Source organism: Neltuma alba, unplaced genomic scaffold (assembly GCF_004799145.2).
Source record: "Neltuma alba isolate B1F8T4 unplaced genomic scaffold, ASM479914v2 tig00011397_pilon, whole genome shotgun sequence".
Lineage (NCBI taxonomy): Eukaryota > Viridiplantae > Streptophyta > Magnoliopsida > Fabales > Fabaceae > Neltuma > Neltuma alba.
The window spans coordinates 17,618-39,260 of record NW_021636086.1 but is presented as its reverse complement, the minus strand read 5'-3'; the positions used below and the strand labels follow the sequence as shown (position 1 = coordinate 39,260).

The window sequence follows — 21,643 nt, the reverse complement described above, 5'->3', positions numbered from 1 at the left end:
AAATTTATAATTTTAAAAATTCTCTTATTAATTGCATATATTAAGATAATTTTTCATAAAAATTTTTAAATGAAAATAATTAAAATAATATTTTATAGAAACAACACATTTATATTTTTTTTTCCAGCGAAACCAACACATTTAATTAAATAATAAACCAAATCAAGGACCAATTTTTTTTTCTTTTTATAAATATGGGTTCGTTCCTTGCTTCAACTTCCATACTTCCATTTTATTTTTTTCCCTTCCCACAGTGTTTTTCAAAACTGCTTTTTCTTTTCTTTTTTTTCCCCTGCCCCACGAGTCGTCTTCTCTGAGCTATATATCTCTTTCTTGCTCTGTAATCTGACCCCGAAATAGCAGCGATTTCACCCTCTCACAGCCTCATACACTGAAGTGGGACTTTACAATAGAGAAATCCCAGGAGTTACCTCTCAAGGATTCCCTAGAAATCCGGCACCGGCATGGCGTCGTCGAAGTTGGTCACGACGAATCCGGATCTGCCACGCCAGTCTTCTTTATATTCCCTTTCTTCTATTCTCGCTGATCTCCAGAACAACACCCACAACACCAACAACACCACCAATAATACTAACAACCACAACGATTCCAACGCCGGCGCCGACGACCCTTCCAAGGCTTTGGGTTCTTTGAGCATGGATGATCTCCTCAAGTCCTATTACTCTTCTTCATCCGATCCCAATAATAACCCCAACCCGGCGCACCTCCCGTCGGACCCCAATTTCCCCGCGCTGCTGCTGCTGCTGCTGCGGCTGCGGCGGAATTGGGCACCAAGACGGCCGAGGAGGTGTGGCAGCAGATGGTGGAGGGTGGTGATCAGAGGCGGATGGGTGCAGGGGAGGGTTTGGAGGCCATGACTTTGGAGGATTTTTTGGCCAAGGCTGGAGCTGTAAGAGAGGAGGATGTCAGAGGGGTTCCTACCGTAGTACCTGGCCATGCGAGTTTCCGCGTGGATGCTGCGGCGACGGCCGCCGCCATCAACGGTGGCGCTCAGTTCCCGATGCCAACGCCGGTGCAGGTTAAGGAAGGGTCGTCCATAGAGGTTTTTGGAAATGGGATTGACGGGACAGTAGTTGGAGTTGCAGCATCAGCGGGAAGAGGGAAGCGAAGGATTGTGGAGGAACCCGTTGATAGGGCCACGCTTCAGAAGCAGAGAAGGATGATAAAAAACAGAGAGTCTGCAGCCAGGTCTAGAGAACGCAAGCAGGTTACTTCACCTTATCTGTTTGACCTCTTTTCTTAAATGATATAATATGATATGATTCTCATTTAAATTAAATTAAACTGATGCGTTTTTTTTAATCGGTATATACATATTTGCATTTGCATGCCGTTACTTCATCAATTTACGTTGAAATGATGATTTGTTTGAAAATTCTATTAAGTCATATCATAACGGGGAACTAGCTTTCTCTTTAATCTATAGAGGGTGTTGAATTGAGTGTTTTGTGCTTTCTTGATTTATGTTAGTTTGAACTTCCATTTTATCCTGTTTAGTCTCAGATTGTTTCCCAAGTGGTAACTGATTTATAAAAGCTGATCAGTATAACGTTCTTTACAGGCTTACACTGTTGAGCTAGAGACTATGGTGACACAGCTCGAGGCAGAGAATGCACAACTATCGAGTGAAATGGTATGCTTGTAGAAGTTGAAAAATTTTCGTATTCATGTGTCTTGTGTAGTTACAGACCGTGTCCACACGCTCTGCAGCTTCAAGTGCTGCTTTGCTATTTTTCTTTTGAAAATTAAGCACGCAGTTCTGTTAGAAGAGACACGATACTAAAATTTCATATCTTTTAACGCTGTCATAGATGAGGTGCGCTACACAGTTTTTCTTTTTTCCTTTTTTTGTTTGCAAATACACTTTAGCCTGTAAAGCTGGCTCTTTGGTAGCCTGTGCGATGGATTTTCTACCTTTCTTCTTTGAGTTAAATACTGATAATTAAATGACGATTTCACGTTCCTTTATAGCTTTTATCCTGGTTATTTTATTTTATTTTATTTTATTTTTTTAATGTTAATCTTACTGCTGTCCCTAGAATCTAATTTCTGCAAGAGTTTTTGAAATATTCGGATTTGAATGCAGGCCGAAAAGGAGAAGCAGAGGTTCAAACAGGTATGTAGATCATCTCCTCCTCTGCTTGGACTACATGCAAAAATGCTTGTAGCACTTGTGAATCGGCTAGGATCAAAGTAGTCAAAGATAATAGGCGGGTACAAGGTGCTAATGCCTTACATGTGGTGTTAGAAAAGGCACATGATCTAGTGAAGCAAAATGCTAAAGTAGGAAAATATATGCTTTACAAACAAAACTCGATAAATGTAAATTCGGAGCAACATTTTTGACGAGATGAACTATTCTCGCATAATAATCATATAGTCATAAATCAAATAATCATCAAATGCACTCCTTTAAGTCACTAATATCACTACTCAAGCATAAGAATCATTAAGTCATAACTCATAATTATATCGTGTGCACTTATAAAATTTATAATTTTACCCTTATGTCACTTGTACATGTGTTCTATGGGTTACCAAAAGTGCTTGTTTGTGTCTGTGGTCCCTTGGGGGTGGCGGCTTTATTTAAAACCTAATAATCTAAATATTGTAAGATAAGAATAACTACGACTATTTGCTCTATTCTTAAATATCTTGAGTCTTGGGCTAGGCTTAAGATTGAGAGATTTTGTAGTTTCCTAATGTATCCTATCAGTATCTTTTAAAGTTTTGGACTAAGCTAATAAATAAACTTCTTCTTCGCTTCAAACACACAAAAGTGCCGAAGTCAGGGTGCTTTCCCTGAAAGCTGGAAAAAGCACCAAAGGCACTCATCTAGAAGTGTCTTGTTGAAGGCAGCGCCTCTGATGGGCGCGAGGCACTAGCCTTGAGTAGTGTCTTCCTTTAGCGCCTTATGATACAATAACTGAGATTGTTCTCCTGGGATTGTACTCATTATAGCTATTATCATACTGTTCGTTTCTTAAGTACTCATTGTAATATGTTTGGGATCAAATGTAATCTGCCTTTAGTGCATATTTGGCATTTGGAACTGCAGGTCTGAAAAGTATGTCGGATTGTTAAACATTTCATGTTAAAGTGGATCTCATTCCCTTAAAATAACGAAAATGGTTTTTTTATTTGTAGCTGTAATTGTGATGTAAAAAGAGATATCTTATTTGCAGTAAATGGTAATTTTATTCCTAAGAAGATATATTACTTGTCATGTGGCTCACATTTATAATAATTATATTATGGTGTGCATTTATTCCAGATCTGAACTGGTTCTCTCTATCTTTTTGACTTTGTTTTATAGTTATTATTAATGTTATAGGAACCACAGGGGGCTAGTCGGTCCACCTAGTAAACTAGATGCCAATTCAGTTTGGTTCCATTGTTGCACCAGTCATACACATAAAATTTCAATTTTTTTATTTTTATTTTTACAGTGATCCTCCCAATCCTAGAGTAAGGACTGTAACATAAGGCCTATCATGTAAGGGGAATGTTATTGATGTGATACTTTCGAGGAGGAGTGGCCTGAGTAGTGGCCCTAGATGCAGCCATAGCCCTTGGGCACCCTGTAGAGGTACTGCCTCTTTCATCTCCAAAATCCACTCTTTAACGGTCCCAACATCCCTGTTCGACTCCTCCACAATCCACACTTCCTTCAATCCTATCACCTCTTGGTCTAACTGTTCCACATGTTCACTCATCCTCCTGCCCATTAATTGACCTTCTTTGATGCTGAATTGGTAGAGACCTGCAAACTTCTTCAAACTGGAAATAAAATAAACGGTAACAGCTATAAATAGAGGGGAAATGCTGGGTTTTGATATTCCTAGGACAAAATACGCCGAATCAGTTCCATGAGGCTGACATTGATTCTAGCCAAAACCCTGACCCCAGTTACACCCAAACGCCAAGATACAACACAAATCACAGGTATAGGTTACACAGAACAGAAAGCAAGACACACAAGGCAGTGACTCTGGCTTTTGAGGGGTCAGAACTCTCCTAAACCACACTTTTACTTCCAAAGGACTAATTCCCTGTCTCCTTTTGGCTGGAGAGGCTTTTTTCAAGACCAAAAAGTTACTACAAAGTACAAACACCTCCCACCTTTAGCTACACCTGAACCGTACTGCTACCCCACCTCTTTGCCCTTACGGTTATGAACGTCAGTATAATTCTCTTGTCCACTGGAGTTACTTTTTCCCACACGCTTTTCTTTCCTGGATCTTCTGCTAAAGGTCCTGGGGAATGATATGTTAATCTTTGAATTTCCAGATCTATCACATTACTATTGTATTGAATTGGAAATTAGGAGTATGATTCCCATATCCCATGAGAAAGGATCCGCGTGATTGTATCTGGCTGCCAGTATTTTGATTCGCTGAACATGGCATTTGTATATTTGAGAAATCAAATAAGTTCTTGCCTACATCCTTTGGTTTTATCGGCAGAGTTGTTCATTTTTAATAATCTCCTATTGTGAAATTGGCTTCATAACACATTTTCTTGATGGTTGAATACTTCTCAAAAATAAAACTGTTAAACACTCATACCTGGAGTAATGGCAAAATCGCCATGTTAATTTCATCTTTCCATTTGGTTTATTAAAGGCACGGTTTTAGGGAGATGGCAGAGACTTTTTATTTTTGCCCCTGGCGGGTTTGGATGGGTTTTTTCCTTCTACTTCTTCTTGTTGGTTTTTTTTTTTTTTTTTGGGGGGGGGGGGTGGTTCTTGGGGAATTGAGTCTCACACCCTTACAATCTCCTAGGCGTAGGAGCGGCATTTGCAACCAAGTGAGACTAGGGTCATGGGCATCTGATTTTTGCTTTCAGTTTTACCAATATGTTGCCTTTAGCATCTTGACAATGAATCTAATCTGAATCTCCTGCAATTTTGCCTGCAGCTCATGGAAAACCTTATTCCAGTGGTGGAGAAGCATAGACCACAACGAAAGATTCGGAGAGTGAATTCAGCCCACTGGTGATCTGATCAGCAATTTTCGTCTGACGGATTGGTTTCTTTGGCCTTGTGAGAGTGAACTTGGTCCATTGGTGATTTCAATATGTAATTTTTGACCTGATGGATCGACCTAATGGCCTGTAGATAGTAATCAAATGGAGCAAGATGATTTTAGGGAAAAGGGGAAACAGTTTCAGGGTTATTCCATAGCTGGTTATCTTTCAGAGGCACTTGGAGCTTACCTTGTATAGAGAAAGTAGCTGGCAAGTCAAATAATGCAAGTAAAAGTGATAGAGGTTAAGGTCATTGATTTGTTGCTTGTGGAAGATCCATGGTTATGATGGATTCTGAGCAGATAGGTCCTGTTGCTAAAAAGTTGAAATAAGTGAGGTTATTGTATTATGCTGATGGTCCAGCAAGGCTTCCCTTGCTTGTTGATATTGAGTGAAAGGAGAAGGGGAGGCTGATTGATCTGGAGTAGCCCTTTCTTTGTTCTTTTTCGCTTTTTGAGATTTTTTACTAGTATTGCAGGAGTTTATAGAATCTTTACCCTAGAGAGCGCTGACAGTACATTATTTGTAACAAGACTGATCTTGAATGATATTGCTGCTCATTTTGATTTCAAGATTCTACTTGTAATTCATTACTAATAATCACATTCTTTTGCAATTTTCTCAGTTTTTATTTATTCTTCTAGACTCTTCCTATATACTATGAAAAATCTGGCTGGACAACAGTTCTTTGGTCTCTTAGTTTGCACAAGCGCGGAAGGAAATATTCAATATATAATGCAGTCTTAATTGAACGAGTGGCTATTTCCCTGATGAGTTGATAATTTGATGTCAGTGATAAAAATTTGAGTAACGAAAACTTATGTTTTATTAATGTGTCCGAGATTCCTTGAAAAAAATAAGAACACAGCCTATTTACTCTTATTCTGACATCATCTTCATGACTGGAATTTAGTTGTTCTTGACTCATCGAGATCACGGACCAGAAAATATAGTTTCAACCATTAAAGGTCAAATTACACGAAGAAAACGAAAATGATAGAGTTTCTCGTTTCTATCAAATATATTCAATCACCTAAGATCATATTCAAAGTACGGACAATAACCATATTATTACCGCCACAAAGTAAATCAAAACCTTCTAATTATAAGCATTGATCCACTTTGATTCAACAACATATCTTAGAGAACTGACGCAACTCATAATCCCACCTGCATAACACACATGAAACACCTTCATCTTCTTCATTAAGCCCCGGCCACCCACTTTCCAACCCTGCGATTTCTTGCAAGCCACGGCACATGTTGGAACCACACAAACGCTCTCGACGACCATTCCCAAACAACGTACGAGTACGATCGTTCTTCCACATCATCCTTAAACATGCATCCACCTTCTTCCTACATGTCTCCACAAACCTCCGTTTTCCCAGAAAACAACGTAGCAACTCAACCCCTTGTTTCCTCTCATCTTCAACCTCACTACACAGCAGAATCATCCCACACACATATCTTGCTTCTGTGTGACCCTTCTCTGAAGCTTCCTTCAATCTTTCCAGACCAGAATCATGAAGCCCCAGAGGGCTGAAGTATTGCACCATTCCTTCTCTGTACAAGCTTTCTGGGTTTCCGCTTTGTCTGCAACGAGTCAGGAAGGAAGATTCTGGGGGTGTAATGAACCATGGAATGTAGGGAAGCTTCTGCATGCACGCCCGCTGGTAAATGAAGTCGTCTTCTTCAATCAGATTGTGAAGCTCTTTGGAGCAAGTTTTGAGTGTACAGAGATCGGCCATGGAAGAAGACGCAACTGTGGCTAAAACTTCTGATAAGACATGGGTTGGGAGAAATTCTATGATGCTGGGGTGGGACGCCATTGACGATGAATTAAGATTAATGAAGCTTTGAGTTTGATGAATATGATTGTATGATTGTTGTGTTAATTAATGGTTACTATATATAAGAGTGGTTTTCCTCCTCCTTAGCGTTTTAGGAAATTGGGGTTGTTTTTAAGAAATTGATCAGTTATCGATATAATTTTTGGTGAATTCTGATAGATAAAATTTATCTTTTGGTTTTTTTTGCTAGAAGATATATTTTATCTATTATGAAGTTTACTTTTCCTTGTATGATTAGGAATATGGTCAAAATCAAAATCGGCTTATTAGTTTTGGATATGGATGATTATCATTTATTTATGTGTGTGTAATTATTACATGGTCTGGCTTCTTGAAAAATTTACAGTAAATATTAATTAGTACGATATTCATTAAATAGTGGTTATAATAATATACTATTTCCGATCCTTAATATAAAACCTTGTTTCATTTTTGTTTTAGTTCTAAATATAAAACCACAATCCATTTTATCTCTGATATTTATGCCTTTGATTATCAAAGATATTTTAGGAAAGACAACATCTATTTATTACAACTAACTAACTAAACTTATTTCCTTAATTTTCTCAAATTAATCAACTAGCTCTTATATTTAGGACAGGAGGTAGTATAATTTTTTAAAGTTCTAAATGATTGTTAGTTAAGGATTATATAATGCTTATTGCTTTTATTGAATAAACAATAGTATCTCTTTGACCAAAAAGGAAAAAGAATGCTTAATATAATAAGTTTTCAGTTAATTCAGATAGTTTCACTTATCTTTTTAATTAGTTTAGCTTTTACCTTTTTTTTTTTATATGTTTAAATATGTAATCACAGCTCTGCCTTCGGTAAAAGAATATTTGGTAACGGGTGGTAACAACTTGTTCTGCAGGTCTGATTATTTTGACCAGGATGAGGATCAAAGTAATTTATTATTATTTTGATGGTTAAAAAAGTAATTTACTATTTTAAACTAGGAAATACTCAGTGTTTTGGCCACCAATAATAAAATAAATTAAAAGAAGAAAGATTATTAACCACAGTTTGGGGTGTCATTGGGACTTGGGAGAATGATTAACCAATCACCAATGCTTGTGTTGGGGACCCTTAACGCTTTTTCTTTTCATTTTTTTTCCAATCCAAATTCGAGCTTTAAATAGAGAAGAACCAAAAATATTTTTTTAATAAAAAACTTTAAAAATTTGGATACAAAATTTATTCTTTAAATTGTACCAAAAATAGTATTCTCCTTATTAAATGTTGACAAGAAGTTATATATTTATACTAAAGGATGAAAAAAAAAATGATCCCAGTTCAGAATATAATTATTGCATCATGTTCCAACGGATCATAATTAAATTAATCTATTTCAAATATTTAAAATAAAAAGATAAAGTGTAATAACAAAAATTATTAACTATTCCATTGATTATTCCATGGATTCTAATGTCTCCCATGATATGGAGGGAAGAAAGGGATATTATTGATTTACCATGTTCATGTCTATCATACTCCTACTTTTGTAATCACTCCTTCCATTTTATATCACGAGATGGCTTTTTAAGTGTTTCAAAATATTATCTCTGTTTCTTAATATAAGAATTTGTTTAGTTTTTATTTTGGTCTTAAATATAAAACTCAAATATACTTTGTCTTTCATATTTATCTTTTTTTTTTCTAAGTTGATCTTTGTAATAATGATAGCTTTAATTAATATACTTGATTAGTAAGGATATTTTAAGAAAGATAATATCTATTTATTATAAATAACTAACTTAACTAGTTTTCTTAATTTATTCAAATTAGTCAACTAGTTCTTATATTAAGAACCGAAGGTAATATAATATATTTTGAGAAAAATAAGGCTTGAATTAATGAACCTATTCTAAAATTACCCACAAAGATGGGAAAATAATTAAGTGTAAGTTTGGATTAGGGTTAAGTTGATTGGAAGACGTTCTTGGAAGTTTATAAAAATACGATTTCAAGTTGTACTTGATGAACTCCATTAACATGCGTAGTCAATTTGTCAAAAAAGTTCCTTATAATAGTGGAGACATAAATATTTAGTATTTAAAATTATTTTAACTTTGTTTTTCATCCTTAAGTTGCAAGATTGCACCCTATGCTAAACTACTACCTCTAGTCTTAAATACTGGAGTTAAATAAAAGGTTCAGCTCGGTCTTAAATTTAAAATCACAATTCATTTTATATCCCAAAGTTATAACTATTTTTTTAAAGTATCACTATTAATTACACATATTAAGAAGATTTTTATTGATAATTTCAATGCATATGATTAGATAGAATATTTATACATTTACTACAAATAATTAACTTAACTAATTTTTTTAAATAATATGTATAAAAACAAGAGGCAGTATTAACTTGTAACTAAGAACAATATAAGGTCATTTTCTCTTTTTCCAGCACCGAAAGATCACGTTAAAGGCAACTCAATTGCGTCAAGAGTTTGCAAAATTGATAAAGGGTCAAACATCAACAAAATAATACTCCTCCGGTCCTTAATATAAGATCCAATTGTTGAGTTGATTTTGGTCCTAAATATAAGAACCATTTCTCATATTTATCAATTTTCTCTAAATTACCCCTATGGATACTCCCTCAACCATAATCAAGTAGAAGAAGGAGAGGGGGTATTAAGAAAGATGATTATGGTGTTTGAGAAAAAACATGTCATATTTTTTATAATTAACTAACTTACCTAACTTCCTTAATTTAATCAAATTAGTTACATGGGTCTTATATTAAGGACCGGAGGAGTATTTAAAATTTAGCCCAATTTCGTAAACTAACTATTCATGGTTCATGATATTACCCACTAATTCCAATTTCATATGATTCCCCGAATAGGGCATTTTCTTTATATATTTTTTTAATTTTTTGTTATGAAATAATTAATTAAATTGTACTCCTCCGATCCTTAATATAGGACCAATTATTGAGTTGGTTTTGATTTTAAATATAAGATCCATTTTTCATATTTATCAATGTTCTCTAAATTACCCCTATGGATACTCCCTCAACCATAATCAAATAGAAGAGGGAGATGGGGTATTAAGAAAAATGATTATGGTGTTTTAGGAAAAATGTGTCACTTTTCTTATAATTAACCAACTTACCTAACTTCCTTAATCTAATCAAATTAGTTAAATAAGTCTTATATTAAGGATCGGAGGAGTAATATTTACATCTCTACCTCAAACAACTGTAAAGTTGATGACCCAGGAGACAAGTTCACAAATTTTTCTTGATCTAATGAAAGAGAATTCCAGCCTTCTAATAAGGGATTTTGTCAGGTAGATTTGAGAAAATCATAGAATCTACTGGGGCTATATATGTCTTGCAGAAAATTACAAACAAAAATGCTCAGTCAAGGATATATATTTATAGTAACATATATCAATATTACTTTTTAAAGAAAATTAACTGAAATAAAGTGTAAAAATTATTTGTTGTGTATATTTTTTATTTGATCGATTTTTGTAAACTTGTTACCTAGTAAATCATCTTTTCACAAAGCTTTGGAGTGACAAATAATGACTAAACCCTATTGAGGCGTTTATTCGGTAAAGTCAAGTCAATTTGAGTCAGTAAGAAGATATAAAATATGATCAAATGAAGTGCATTAAACTTATTGAGAAAAAAATAAATAAAAATTAGTTAATTATATCCTTTTTAAAATCAAACAGTATATTGAGTATAGTTTTATCAAATTTTAACTAATTTAGTGTAAATTCAAGAACTTTGATTAAGCAGTATCTCTCCTACATGAAACTGTGAGGAGGGATGGATTTTATAAGCTAGTGTTTTGTCGGTTCATGACCAAAATTTATACCTTAAAAGCTCCCCTTTCTTGTTTTGCTGAAGAGAATAAATTGAGTGAAGAAGAAAAAGTATTACTTTTCGTTGAAAAAGTTGCACAATTGTTTTTTTTTTTTTTTTAATTTAAAAGGATATGCATCAGACAAACCTTTCATTTACTCAAGTTTTTATGTCACTGAATTAGAAGATAATTATTTTGATATGATTTGTGTTTGGTACAGATGAATACAGTAATACTCTTCATGCCAACCAAACATTGGAACACAATTTCCATTTTCATTTTTTTAAGGAAAATACAGCGAATCAAACGGGGTCTGAGAGGGTAGGACTAGGATTTACCTTGAGCCAATTTTCCATGGCACCAAATAGCAAAAGAAGCTTACTTTTGTCTTAACGGTTAAGGGATCTATCTATCAACAGACAACGGATGATCAGACGAATAATGATGCCGACCAAAATTTCCAGGCCGGAGTCACGTCCCGTGATTTTCGATCCCCACAGTTAAAATGTCACAACGTGAGCTGAACATGGCCGCATGACTATACTGACACGACATGCGCTTCCACCTGTGGTGCTCTTTTCAAAGTTCCCATTTTTATCTTTTTGGGGAATTTAATAAAAAAAAATACAAAAGAAAAAACTATCATTAATGCCATCATCATCACCTGCTCCTGTAGGGTTTGACAAGAAAAAATGATGTTTTTTTACATTTTTTTTGGTTGGGTCCTGCTGTGTGCCAACGAGGTACAAGAATGATTAAACAAAAAAGTCCGTCTTCGTTCTTAGTTCTTTCCTCTCCTTCCTTCTGCCTTTTCTCCATTTTCATCCCAACTTTTCCTAACTCTCTCCCGTCAATCGCTTCAGCTCAAAACCTACATTACAGATTTGCTCTGCAACTTGACATTAAAGCTATATATCTTTGAAAAAGGAGAGGTTTCTGATGGGTTTAGTAAGCATAGAAACTAAGGGGAGTGGGAAGTTTGGTATTGGGTTCATTTTGGTTCAGGAGTTGTGGGTTTTGCTCAACTTCCACTGAAACAACTAGGAATGATTATTTGGGAATTGGATATCAGTAATCACAGTGTCTGCCAGTGCCACTCATGTTTGGGATTCGGAGGCTACGATGGTTTATGGGTCTGAATCAGAGGAATATGTCGACCAAAAGGTTGCCCAGTGTCGAGCAACGTGGTCCTGCAAGAGCAAATCTACTGTCTATGATGGATGCTGTTCATGAAGTTGCTATTTACATTCATAGGTTTCATAATCTAGACCTTTTCGAACAAGGGTAAGCTCTAGATTCAGCAGAACTGATTAGTTCTGGTGAATGTTGTTTCAAATACTTTCTTTGTATTCCTTTTGATTTTTAAATGTTAGTCATGTAATGTAGGTGGTACAAAATCAAGGTTACTTTGAGATGGGAGGATGGCGATGACTCCTATCCTGGGATTCCGGCACGGGTGGTTCAGTATGAAGGTGAATATATTTACAATCTTTTGAGACATTAGTAATCATTAAAGATGTTTCTCTGTAGCTAGACATGGTTAATTCATGGAGCTACATATTCAGGTTCACTGAGAGCTTGTGCTTGTTTGATTGGTATATTTGTGCTTGTGTGTGATTTCCACGCAATTTTGTTCTTAGGTGCAACATATGATGAACAAGTTCTTTTTATTTACACAAGCTTACAATGAGCTTGCCAATCAATTTTTCTTAACAGACGAGGCTCACAGAGTGAATAACTTCCCTTTCTAATTCTCACAATGCAGGTGCACTCTAAACTATTTTATATGATTTTTACTAGGTCATTAATCAAGCCTTTGAAAATTGTGCGCAAATCATGTATTCATACACTACTACTTTCTGAAATTTCGGTTAGTATTTTAGAATGATCATACTTCTCGTGTCAATAGCCACTTAGACTTCCTTTTCCCAAAAAAAGATATTTATGTTTTGTCTGATTTAATAGGAGTTCTATAAATGGCCTGTTTGATAGTCTTCTCTCTCTCTCTCCCCCCGCGCGCGTGCGTGTGTGTTTTTTTTCCTTTTTCCTGTGAAAAGATGGAATGTGGAAACAAATGACGCAAAACCTTAATTTTAGGGTCTTAGAAGACAAGCTTGTATCATGAGTCATGAGGTGATCCTCATGATGCTGTTTATTTGTCATCATTTTTAACTTCTGTAAAGTCTGGACCAGATCATGCACGGTGCAATGGTATTGACTTTTGCCAATTTTATATGACCTGAAGCCAAAGTATCCCATTTCCCAATGCCATGTAGAGCTTTTCAGAGATTTTTCACAAATTTTTTTTTATTATCAGTTTTTTTTTTTCCTTTTCTTTCTTTCTTTGCTGGGGTTGGGGGGAATAAATTTGTAGTGTCCAACCATGAACTACTTGAAATTCTTGTAGTCTGAATTAAGTTAAAATATTTACCCTTCATGTTTTGAAAACTTTTTCCGGCTTTTTCAAGCCTGCTATATGCTGTTGATATCATAAGGCAGTGGCCCTATTGTGTTTGATTTGAAGTATCTTGGTCCATCAGATGGTTATCTTTTTACTGCGATTAATGTGGAGTGAAATCTGAGAATCCATCTTGATCTTTTGCTGCAGCTCCTGAAGTGGGTTATGACAATTTATGTACAGTTTGGAAAATAGATGATGCAGACAACAGTTTTTCAACACCACCATTTCGAATCAAATATGCAAGGCAGGATGTGGTTCTTTCTATTATGATCTCATTCTATCTTTCTTTTGCAGGACATGAGGTCAGTAATTGTCTTATCCTTTGATAGTTTGATATGAAAGATATTGTATATATGCAGGTAGTTGAGAGGGTTTCTTTATGTTGAACAAATCAACTAGGTAGCTGACACGCTAAAAACAGATAAAATAGAGGAAAGATTGTTGAGAACATGATATCTTTGTCTTGCCAAAAAAGTAAGAAAGAAGGTTATGTTTGAGGCTTCATGTGATATTTTTGGGGTTTTCCAACGTGGCCAACTGAAAGCCCTAAAAATGTCCTGACTTAATATAAATTTGATACAGTGATATAGTTTCACGTTAAATGAATACTGAAATTCTTGAAAGAAGTGGAAAGTCCCCTCAGACAATATAATGAAAACATAAATAATGAACAGAGCAAAGAACTTGGGAAAGGAAACAAATCACACAAGAACTTAGGCAATAAACAAACAATAATGTAAGTACATCATAATTATGTGTCAAAATCAGTTTATATAAGTGTATCAATTCCAGTTATGCTCACCGATGTTTCTTATGGACTTGATTCTTTCCCTCTAGTTCGTAAGATAATGGCTGATGATTGATTTTATTTTCTCAGGCAAAATCGTCTGCTGTTATCATGAAGTTTGAGCTTATGCAGGCCCTTACATCTGATATTGGGTTAGTCAATGATGCCATTCCCACTTCTTGGTATATTTAACAAATGAAATTCAAAACATGGATATTTATTGAAGTGGAGTTTATTTTCTTGCTAATAATTATTGTCAATTGGAAGATGTGAACCCTGGAACTGCTTGCATCATTGTGCAGAGCTGAGATGCAGGCGTTTCCAGATGCTTATTCTGCTTCAGTTCATGAGTATAGAATTCCCCCTAAAGCTCTTCTCGGGTTACATTCATATTGTCCTGTCCATTTTGATGTTTCACATGCTGTCCTTGTTGATACAAGTGTTCATGTCAGTTTGCAAAAAGCTAGCTATCACACAAGCCGACTGAAGGTACCCAGGTTTGTCAGAGTTTCATCTTTAGAAGCTTGCATCATAATGCTGGTCACTGTTGCATCGAAATAATTTAGAGTTTTACATACTTTGCGGCTCTAATAATTGATTACTTGTATTATGCCAGTGATTATTGGTCTTCTGAAGGTGCTCATGAGGAAGATTCTATTAAGTCAAACAAGGCAAGTTTTATCACAGTAAATTTCACATGATCTACGTCTACTTGATTTTTTATTCAATAATATTTTTCCTTTTATGAAGATGCTGCTATGATAAGCATGTGATTTATATTATTTGCTAAACTCATTACACTCTTTTTTTCCCCTTGAAATCCTTTTTATTGCTGTAGTAAGTTATACTGATGGGCAAATCTCAAATCAGGCTAAGCTCATCAAAGCATTAATGGCTGCCCATGATATCCTCCTTGAAGATCTGAGAAGGTTAAGCGAAGGAATCAACCAAGCTATTGATCTTACTGGGATGGATCCCACAATTGACCGTGCAAAATTTGCTAATTCTTCGCCACTGGTACATTTGGACATTACTGAATAGGTTTTCACAGCAACTGTCTACCAGTTCAGAAGGCAGTGCTGAGGTAGAAAACTGCAGTGTGAATGCTTTGTTATTTATTCTCCTTTTATTGATCTTTCAGACTTATTTCTATGTAGTAGCTCAACCTTTCCTTCAATAGAAAGCTAATGGTTATATTGCTATGCATACATACAAATTGTTTCAGTCTTTATCTTGGGACGATCTGTTAAATTCTTATCAGTCTCTGGGAAATCAGCTCTTACAGCTGTGGAACACGTTTCTGAAATTTCACAGGTATGCTGACATATATTACTGAAGTAATTACATGTCCATTAATTACCTCAAGTGTCGCAGCTTTATAGTTGCTCATATTTCTTGTTCTGTATTCCTGCATCTATTCCGATCTTTATTGTATCTGGAAAAGTTATTCCTCAATTTCTTTCCTGATTTCTAGGCTGATATTTCCTTGCTTTTATCAGCCAAGCTTGAGCCTGATCTACAGTCTAAGAGAGTTTTAACTTCTTTGGAATGAAGCTGCTTTTCCGTTTATGCATATTGTGACGCATTTTTATTACTAAAATAAAGTCTTAGCGTGATTGTTTTCTTTTGTCACAAGGGCACTCTAATAATTTTAACATAATGTTAAAGGATTAAATTGATGCAATGATATGATTTTCTTTTCCCTCCCTTTATTTTTTAACCCAGGGAAAATAAAACAATGATACTCGAATTTCTACGTCATTCATGGGCTATTGATCGAAGATCTGAATGGTCAATATGGATGGTACACTCCATATCTGAGATGCCCCATCAGAGTTTGAGTAGCAGAGTTGAAGGAACAATAATGCGCTGGGGCACACATGGAAGATCTTTAAATTCGAGGAAGTTAACTGATGATGTAAATATCTAATATATTTTGTACAAGAATCATAAACTTGATCATCTTCTGTTATATTTGGGATTAATCATTATATTTTTTGCATGTAAGTCTGCTTAACTAAAACAATTCTTTGGGTCTGCTGTCTCTCTTTTCTGTTTAGCCTTCTCAGACTGCAACAATGCGTGCTGAACTTCATAGACGAGGAATAGCACAAATGAAGGTGAGTGGCTGCTTGTCTAGAATGCTTTATAGTCGTTCCATTTCCTATTGAACGGAAACTGTGTTATATGCTTCTCTTGTGCAAACTGGTTGTGACAAATATGAATTTAGTGCAGATCAACAATAGGTCACTTCAAGACATGTATATATTCGAGGATCCTTTGCGCATTCCTATTATTATTATAGAACGGATGGCAAATATGGATCATTCTCCAAGTGTAAATTCTTACTTCAATCCGTTGGAGGCAAAAGCAAATCTTATCTTGGAAAACGGATCTAGAGGCACAAACAAGTCTGGGAGTAGCCCACAACGAAATGGGCAAGTTTTGAGAGTAGTTGTTTTTGTGCATGGATTTCAGGCATGTTTCAGCTCTTACATTTGCCTTCATCCCTATAGTTATTTTGGCATCTCTTCTTACATTTCTTGCTGCTTTGGACCTTCATTTGTTTTGGGATGATATATCACGTAGTAATAAATTCAAAATGAATTCACCAAAAAAAAAAATGAAAATGAAAAATCTCTAGATTATCTTCATATGGCTTTTGTTACACAAAACCACTCAACATGTTGGAGCTGAACGGATAACTTTTGCGTTAAATACATCAAATGTTGTATCCATATTTGAAGCTTGTCTACGATGTTTCCAAATTCTAGGTTAAAGTGAGGGATTTGCCTCCTTTCTTTGGATTACCAAGGGTTACAGAATTGATGTTTTGAATCATGTTGGTTCATCATTCCTGAGGTTTTTTAGCCATAGCAGCTGGGTACTGGGGGCAGGAAAATATCACTCATAAGCTCATAAACTTTTTCACATCTTAACTTAAGCAAAATGCTGGTTCAACACTGCTAACTTGTCTCCACATTTTGAGCAAAATGACAATTTTGAGATAGCTTGGGTGCTGCAGATTCAAATTGTGTGCTTTTTGAAAACTTATTTATCTGTAAACATGGAGCATTTTAGTCCATTCATTTTGATAAGTGATATTAATCTTTAGGAGAGCCATAGCCTAACAGGTAGCTTCTGTGTTCAGAGAACCATAACTCAAGCTAGATCACAAGATTGAAGAACCTAATGTCCATACCAATCGGATGTCCGTATCCCATACTTCTGGTGTGGGGCTTAAGTCTCATATTTTGCAGTGGGTCTTAGCATCACCTCAGTCCACAGCATGACGACCATGCATGGTTGAGATCAAGTGGAAAGAGGGCTCCAAAACTTGACTTCAATACGGGCAAGAGGAAAAGGAGAGAGCAGGAGATTTATGGGAGAGAAAATGGAAAGAGAGAGTTGTAGAAGGTTCTTATACCAATTTGCCAATGATATAAACCTCTAAGATAGTCACAACAGAATTTAGCTCATGAGGTTAAAAGCTTCAGGATCCATCAAGTGAGACTCAAGTCCTATGCCTTTGCAATAGGTTCCAACATTCCAGCATGCTCCACAACCTAGCATCCAGACTCTTAAACCTGGGCAACGACACACAAGCAAGAGAATGGGAGATGGGAAGAGGAAAGGAGAACAGAACGTGGGAAAGAAGTAGAGAATGGAGGGTAGTATAAGTCCTTGATACCATTGATATGGACATTTAAGAGAATCATGCGCGAAAATCTAGCTCGTGGGTGAGAACCATATAATGCCATACCTTGTAAAGGGTCCTAACATTGTATCCTTTATAATTTGTTGTTCAAATGACTTGTTGCACAACCATATGTTTTAGGGCTTGTTTGGAGCTCCGTTCACGACGAACTTTTAACAAGTTCACATAAGCCGAGACAAAACTCTTATCACATACTTACCTTGTATTCTGTAAATCACGTTTGAAAAGCTACTTATAAGACAATCCAAACAAGCCCTCAGTAGTCGAAAAAAATTTAGAGGTGTGACCACATCTGTGAACCCTTTGTCCAATAATGAACCTCTAGTATATAACGACAAATCACCAAATCCCTTGCCTTAACCATTAGCAATAGACTTGGAGGCACATTATAATGCATTGGATAAACATTATGAACCCAAGCTAATTGCCTTTTTGTCTTGAAATGAGCACTTATTGGTAAACATGTTGACACGTCTCATTGAACAATTGTCTATGGATAAAGTTTTCAAGTTAATGAATATAATCTATTGTCTTATCTTAGTCATTGTATCTAGCCACTACAGCCATGTGATATTGGGGCTGGATGTATTCTTTTATTTGAAGTTTGGGATGGTCATAACAAAGTAGCCATGAATGCTTCAAGAAACTCTGCTCCTTTGTTGATTGTCCTACAGAAGGGTTTTACTGTCCCAATAGAGGCTTAACATTGAATTATTCTTGCCAGAAATTTTATCTTATTATAAAAGTTATTAGTACAAATGGGCCCCGTTCATCCTAATTTCTTCTATGTATGTGCATGAAACCTCATTTTATATTGTTACATTGAGACAGTCATACTCATGCATCCATGCATTTGTTTTTTACACACGTGAGCTCTCCCTCTAATAAATTACATCCGGTTCCTTTTAGATCTGTTTGTTTGCTCAAGTCATGCCTCAACCATTGCTGTTCTATGGTATATATCTGAAATTAAAGGGTAAACTCGGTCTGTTATACTTTCCCGTTTCAAGTATAAGTCAATCAGTCGCCAAAACCAATGACTAATTGGTAATGCGGATCTACCCTTCACAGCAGTAGACATAGAGATATGCAATGCAACAGCCTTCTTTCTTTTCTTTTATACTGTTGTTTGTAGTGTAGTTTCATCTGCCTTATTTTTTACAATATTTTTGCTTGCCTTTTTACTGATATATTACTGCAATTCTCATGATTTTAGCATGAATTATGTTGTGCTCAAAAGATGTTAGTGGCTTTTGCTGATTGTTATATGTAATTTTAGTTGACGGCATTCCTACTTTAATGTTTATAGTCATAGTGAATTCATTTCATTGGCAAGTTTAGAATTTGTCTTATCCTCCTTATTGTTCTGTTAATAGATCATTTGACTATCACTTAAACTTTGCAGGGACATCATTTGGATTTACGGCTTGTGCGGAACCAATGGCTGCTGATAGATCCCAAGATACAATTCCTTATGTCAGAGGCTAATGAAGACAAAACATCTGGAGACTTCAGAGAAATGGGTTTACGACTTGCAGAGGAGGTGGTCTCTTTCGTCAAAAGGAAGATGGATAAATTTTCAAGAAGTGGACACCTGAAAGATATCAAGCTTAGCTTTGTTGGCCATTCTATTGGAAATCTCATTATCAGGACTGCTTTAGCAGGTGTGCATGCATAAATCTTATAGAAGTAGTGTTGATCACAATCACATTATTAAAAGAATTTCTTTTTCTTTCTTTCTTTCTTTTTTTTTTGTTTTTGTTTTGAATTGCAGAGAGCATCATGGAGCCATATTTAAGATACCTGTATACATATGTTTCAATATCGGGTCCTCACCTGGGTTATATGTATAGTTCAAACTCTGTGTTCAATTCAGGGTTGTGGCTCTTGAAGAAGCTGAAGGACATACAATGCATCCATCAGCTGACATTTACAGATGATCCTGATCTTGAAAACACCTTCATCTACAATCTTTCCAAGGTACTGAATTGTGAATGCATGCTTATTTTCTCTTGATATATGGTGAATGTTTTTTGGGGTTGTGGCGGGAGGTAAGCAGTGATTACTGGAAATTCAACTGCTAGAAGGTTGCTGCCTTGAAGTTTTGGTCTGAGTCTTGTAGCTTGTTTATTCTTTTGAATCCTCATGGCAAATGTTTTCTATGCTGTTCAATTTAGTTGGCGTATTTTGATGAAGGGAACAATGGGAAATAAGTTTCATTTTGTTAGTCTTTAGCTGCTGAAGTTAAATAACATCTATTCTTTTACTGCAGAAGAAGACACTGGTGAACTTCAGGAATATAATACTTTTGTCCTCACCTCAGGTAACCTTTTTGGTATGCTTATGATGAGAATCTGGATAAGTTGAAATTAATTTTAATTTTCTGAATTCCATCCTGAGAGCTTGCATTCATCTATTTGATCATTTCTGTCCTTAATATAAGAGCTTGTTTGACTTTTAATTTGATTCTAAATATAAGATCCCAATCCACTTTATCTTTCATATTTATCTATTTTTTCTAAGGTATGGTCCTTGTAGCAGTTGTACATATTAAATATTTCATGAAATGACACTTGGTTAGTAAGGGCATTTTAGGAAAAACAATACTTATTTATTACAAACAACTAACTTAACTAATTTTCTTAATCCACTCAAATTAGTAAATTAGCTATTATCTTGAAGACCCATGGTAGTAGTAAAAAGTATATATCTGAAACCAATGGATCAAGAAAAGAAACGGGAGCTGAATAATTAAAAGAAATATGCTGGGTGGAAAGCTCACTTCTATAGGACCTTTTTTTCCTGCCAGTATAGGACTTAAAATAATGCATAATTGCAGCTACTCTATCTGCTTTTCTGCGATGGTCCTTTAATATGGTTTCTTCACATTTTGTGTTGGTTTTATTAGAGCTATCAACTAGTTTTGATTATATGCCTTGTGTAAAATTAATAATTCCATAGCACCGTTCAACTCAAAAAAAATAATTCCATAGCACTGTTTTATTAAATATCCATTTACCCCTTTCTATTATTTGTTAAAATATTTCCTAGCGCTTCCTCTCAATTTCATTTCAGGATGGTTATGTCCCCTACCATTCTGCCAGAATTGAACATTGTCCATCAGCTTCCTTGGATTACTCTAAAAAAGGGAAAGTCTTCCATGAGATGCTAAATAATTGCTTGCACCAAATTAATGCCCTCACCGACCATGGTGTGGTCATGCGCTGTGACATCAACTTCAATACCTCCTCATACGGCAAGAACTTAAACACACTCATTGGGCGGGCTGCTCATATAGAGTTCTTGGAGTCTGACATTTTTGCTAAGTTCATAATGTGGTCTTTTCCCGAGCTCTTCACTTAGTCTTGCAGAAATCTACATGGAAGTCTCTCAACTCAGTTCATTTTGAAAATTGGCGAAGGTTTTTGGCACAAGATTTCTGCACCTGTATAACTGATTCCTCCATTGGAATCAAGAAAATTTCATGGGTGCCAAGTTCAACTCCTTTGAAGGTCGAAACTCCTCCAGGTGGGTATAGTAGGACAAAAATTGGTGGATCCTTTCCAACCTTTGGCCAAATTTTGCTCCATTTTTCTTTCACAAGAGCATATAGTAGAGCCATTGAATTTTTATGGGACCTTGGCCTGTGAATTACTTACTATTCTGTTTTATATATTTTCTCGCTCAATGTCCAAGATAGGGATGCACCTTTTATGCTAGTAGTCTCTACTGGGCTCTGCTAAAGGACCTGATTATTAAGGGTTTGCAGTGTTGCTTAGTCAGGCATGTTGTATTACTTGGTGTACAAGTAACAGGAGCATAGGTGTACAATATCTGTTGTGAGTTTATAGAAGGTGTCAGCTCAGTAGGCTTAGAACCTAGAAAAAATGTACATTCTCAGTTGGAATTCGATGAATTTCCAATAAAGTTACTGTCTATTTTATT

At 35.6% G+C, this 21,643-nt stretch overlaps 4 protein-coding genes across 4 annotated transcripts; 3 read left to right on the top strand and 1 right to left on the bottom strand.

Moving 5' to 3' along the window:
* Positions 1-397: 397 nt before the first annotated feature.
* On the top strand, positions 398-5,678 carry LOC114712838 (bZIP transcription factor 12-like). The gene is made up of 4 exons (XM_028897391.1): positions 398-1,228; positions 1,583-1,654; positions 2,108-2,137; positions 4,941-5,678. The coding sequence occupies exons 1-4, from the start codon at positions 821-823 to the stop codon at positions 5,019-5,021; spliced, it is 591 nt and encodes a 196-aa protein (XP_028753224.1). The 5' UTR covers positions 398-820; the 3' UTR covers positions 5,022-5,678.
* On the top strand, positions 441-794 carry LOC114712841 (nuclear transcription factor Y subunit alpha-like; the record flags this gene model as incomplete). The annotated part of the gene is made up of 1 exon (XM_028897394.1): positions 441-794. A coding segment is annotated over exon 1 (330 nt), but the record flags the coding sequence as incomplete, so codon positions are not given.
* A 498-nt stretch (positions 5,679-6,176) lies between the features above and the next one.
* LOC114712840 (putative F-box protein At1g67623) lies at positions 6,177-6,881 on the bottom strand. The gene has a single exon (XM_028897393.1). It carries the CDS (start codon positions 6,879-6,881, stop codon positions 6,177-6,179), a length of 705 nt encoding a protein of 234 aa, XP_028753226.1.
* A 4,638-nt stretch (positions 6,882-11,519) lies between these two features.
* Positions 11,520-21,350, top strand: LOC114712839 (protein FAM135B). Its single transcript, XM_028897392.1, has 15 exons — positions 11,520-12,016; positions 12,119-12,204; positions 13,341-13,495; positions 14,071-14,132; positions 14,283-14,477; positions 14,597-14,651; positions 14,851-14,997; positions 15,161-15,294; positions 15,706-15,898; positions 16,041-16,100; positions 16,216-16,458; positions 19,104-19,362; positions 19,473-19,678; positions 19,971-20,021; positions 20,774-21,350. The coding sequence occupies exons 1-15, from the start codon at positions 11,832-11,834 to the stop codon at positions 21,059-21,061; spliced, it is 2,319 nt and encodes a 772-aa protein (XP_028753225.1). The 5' UTR covers positions 11,520-11,831; the 3' UTR covers positions 21,062-21,350.
* The last annotated feature ends 293 nt before the right edge of the window (positions 21,351-21,643 follow it).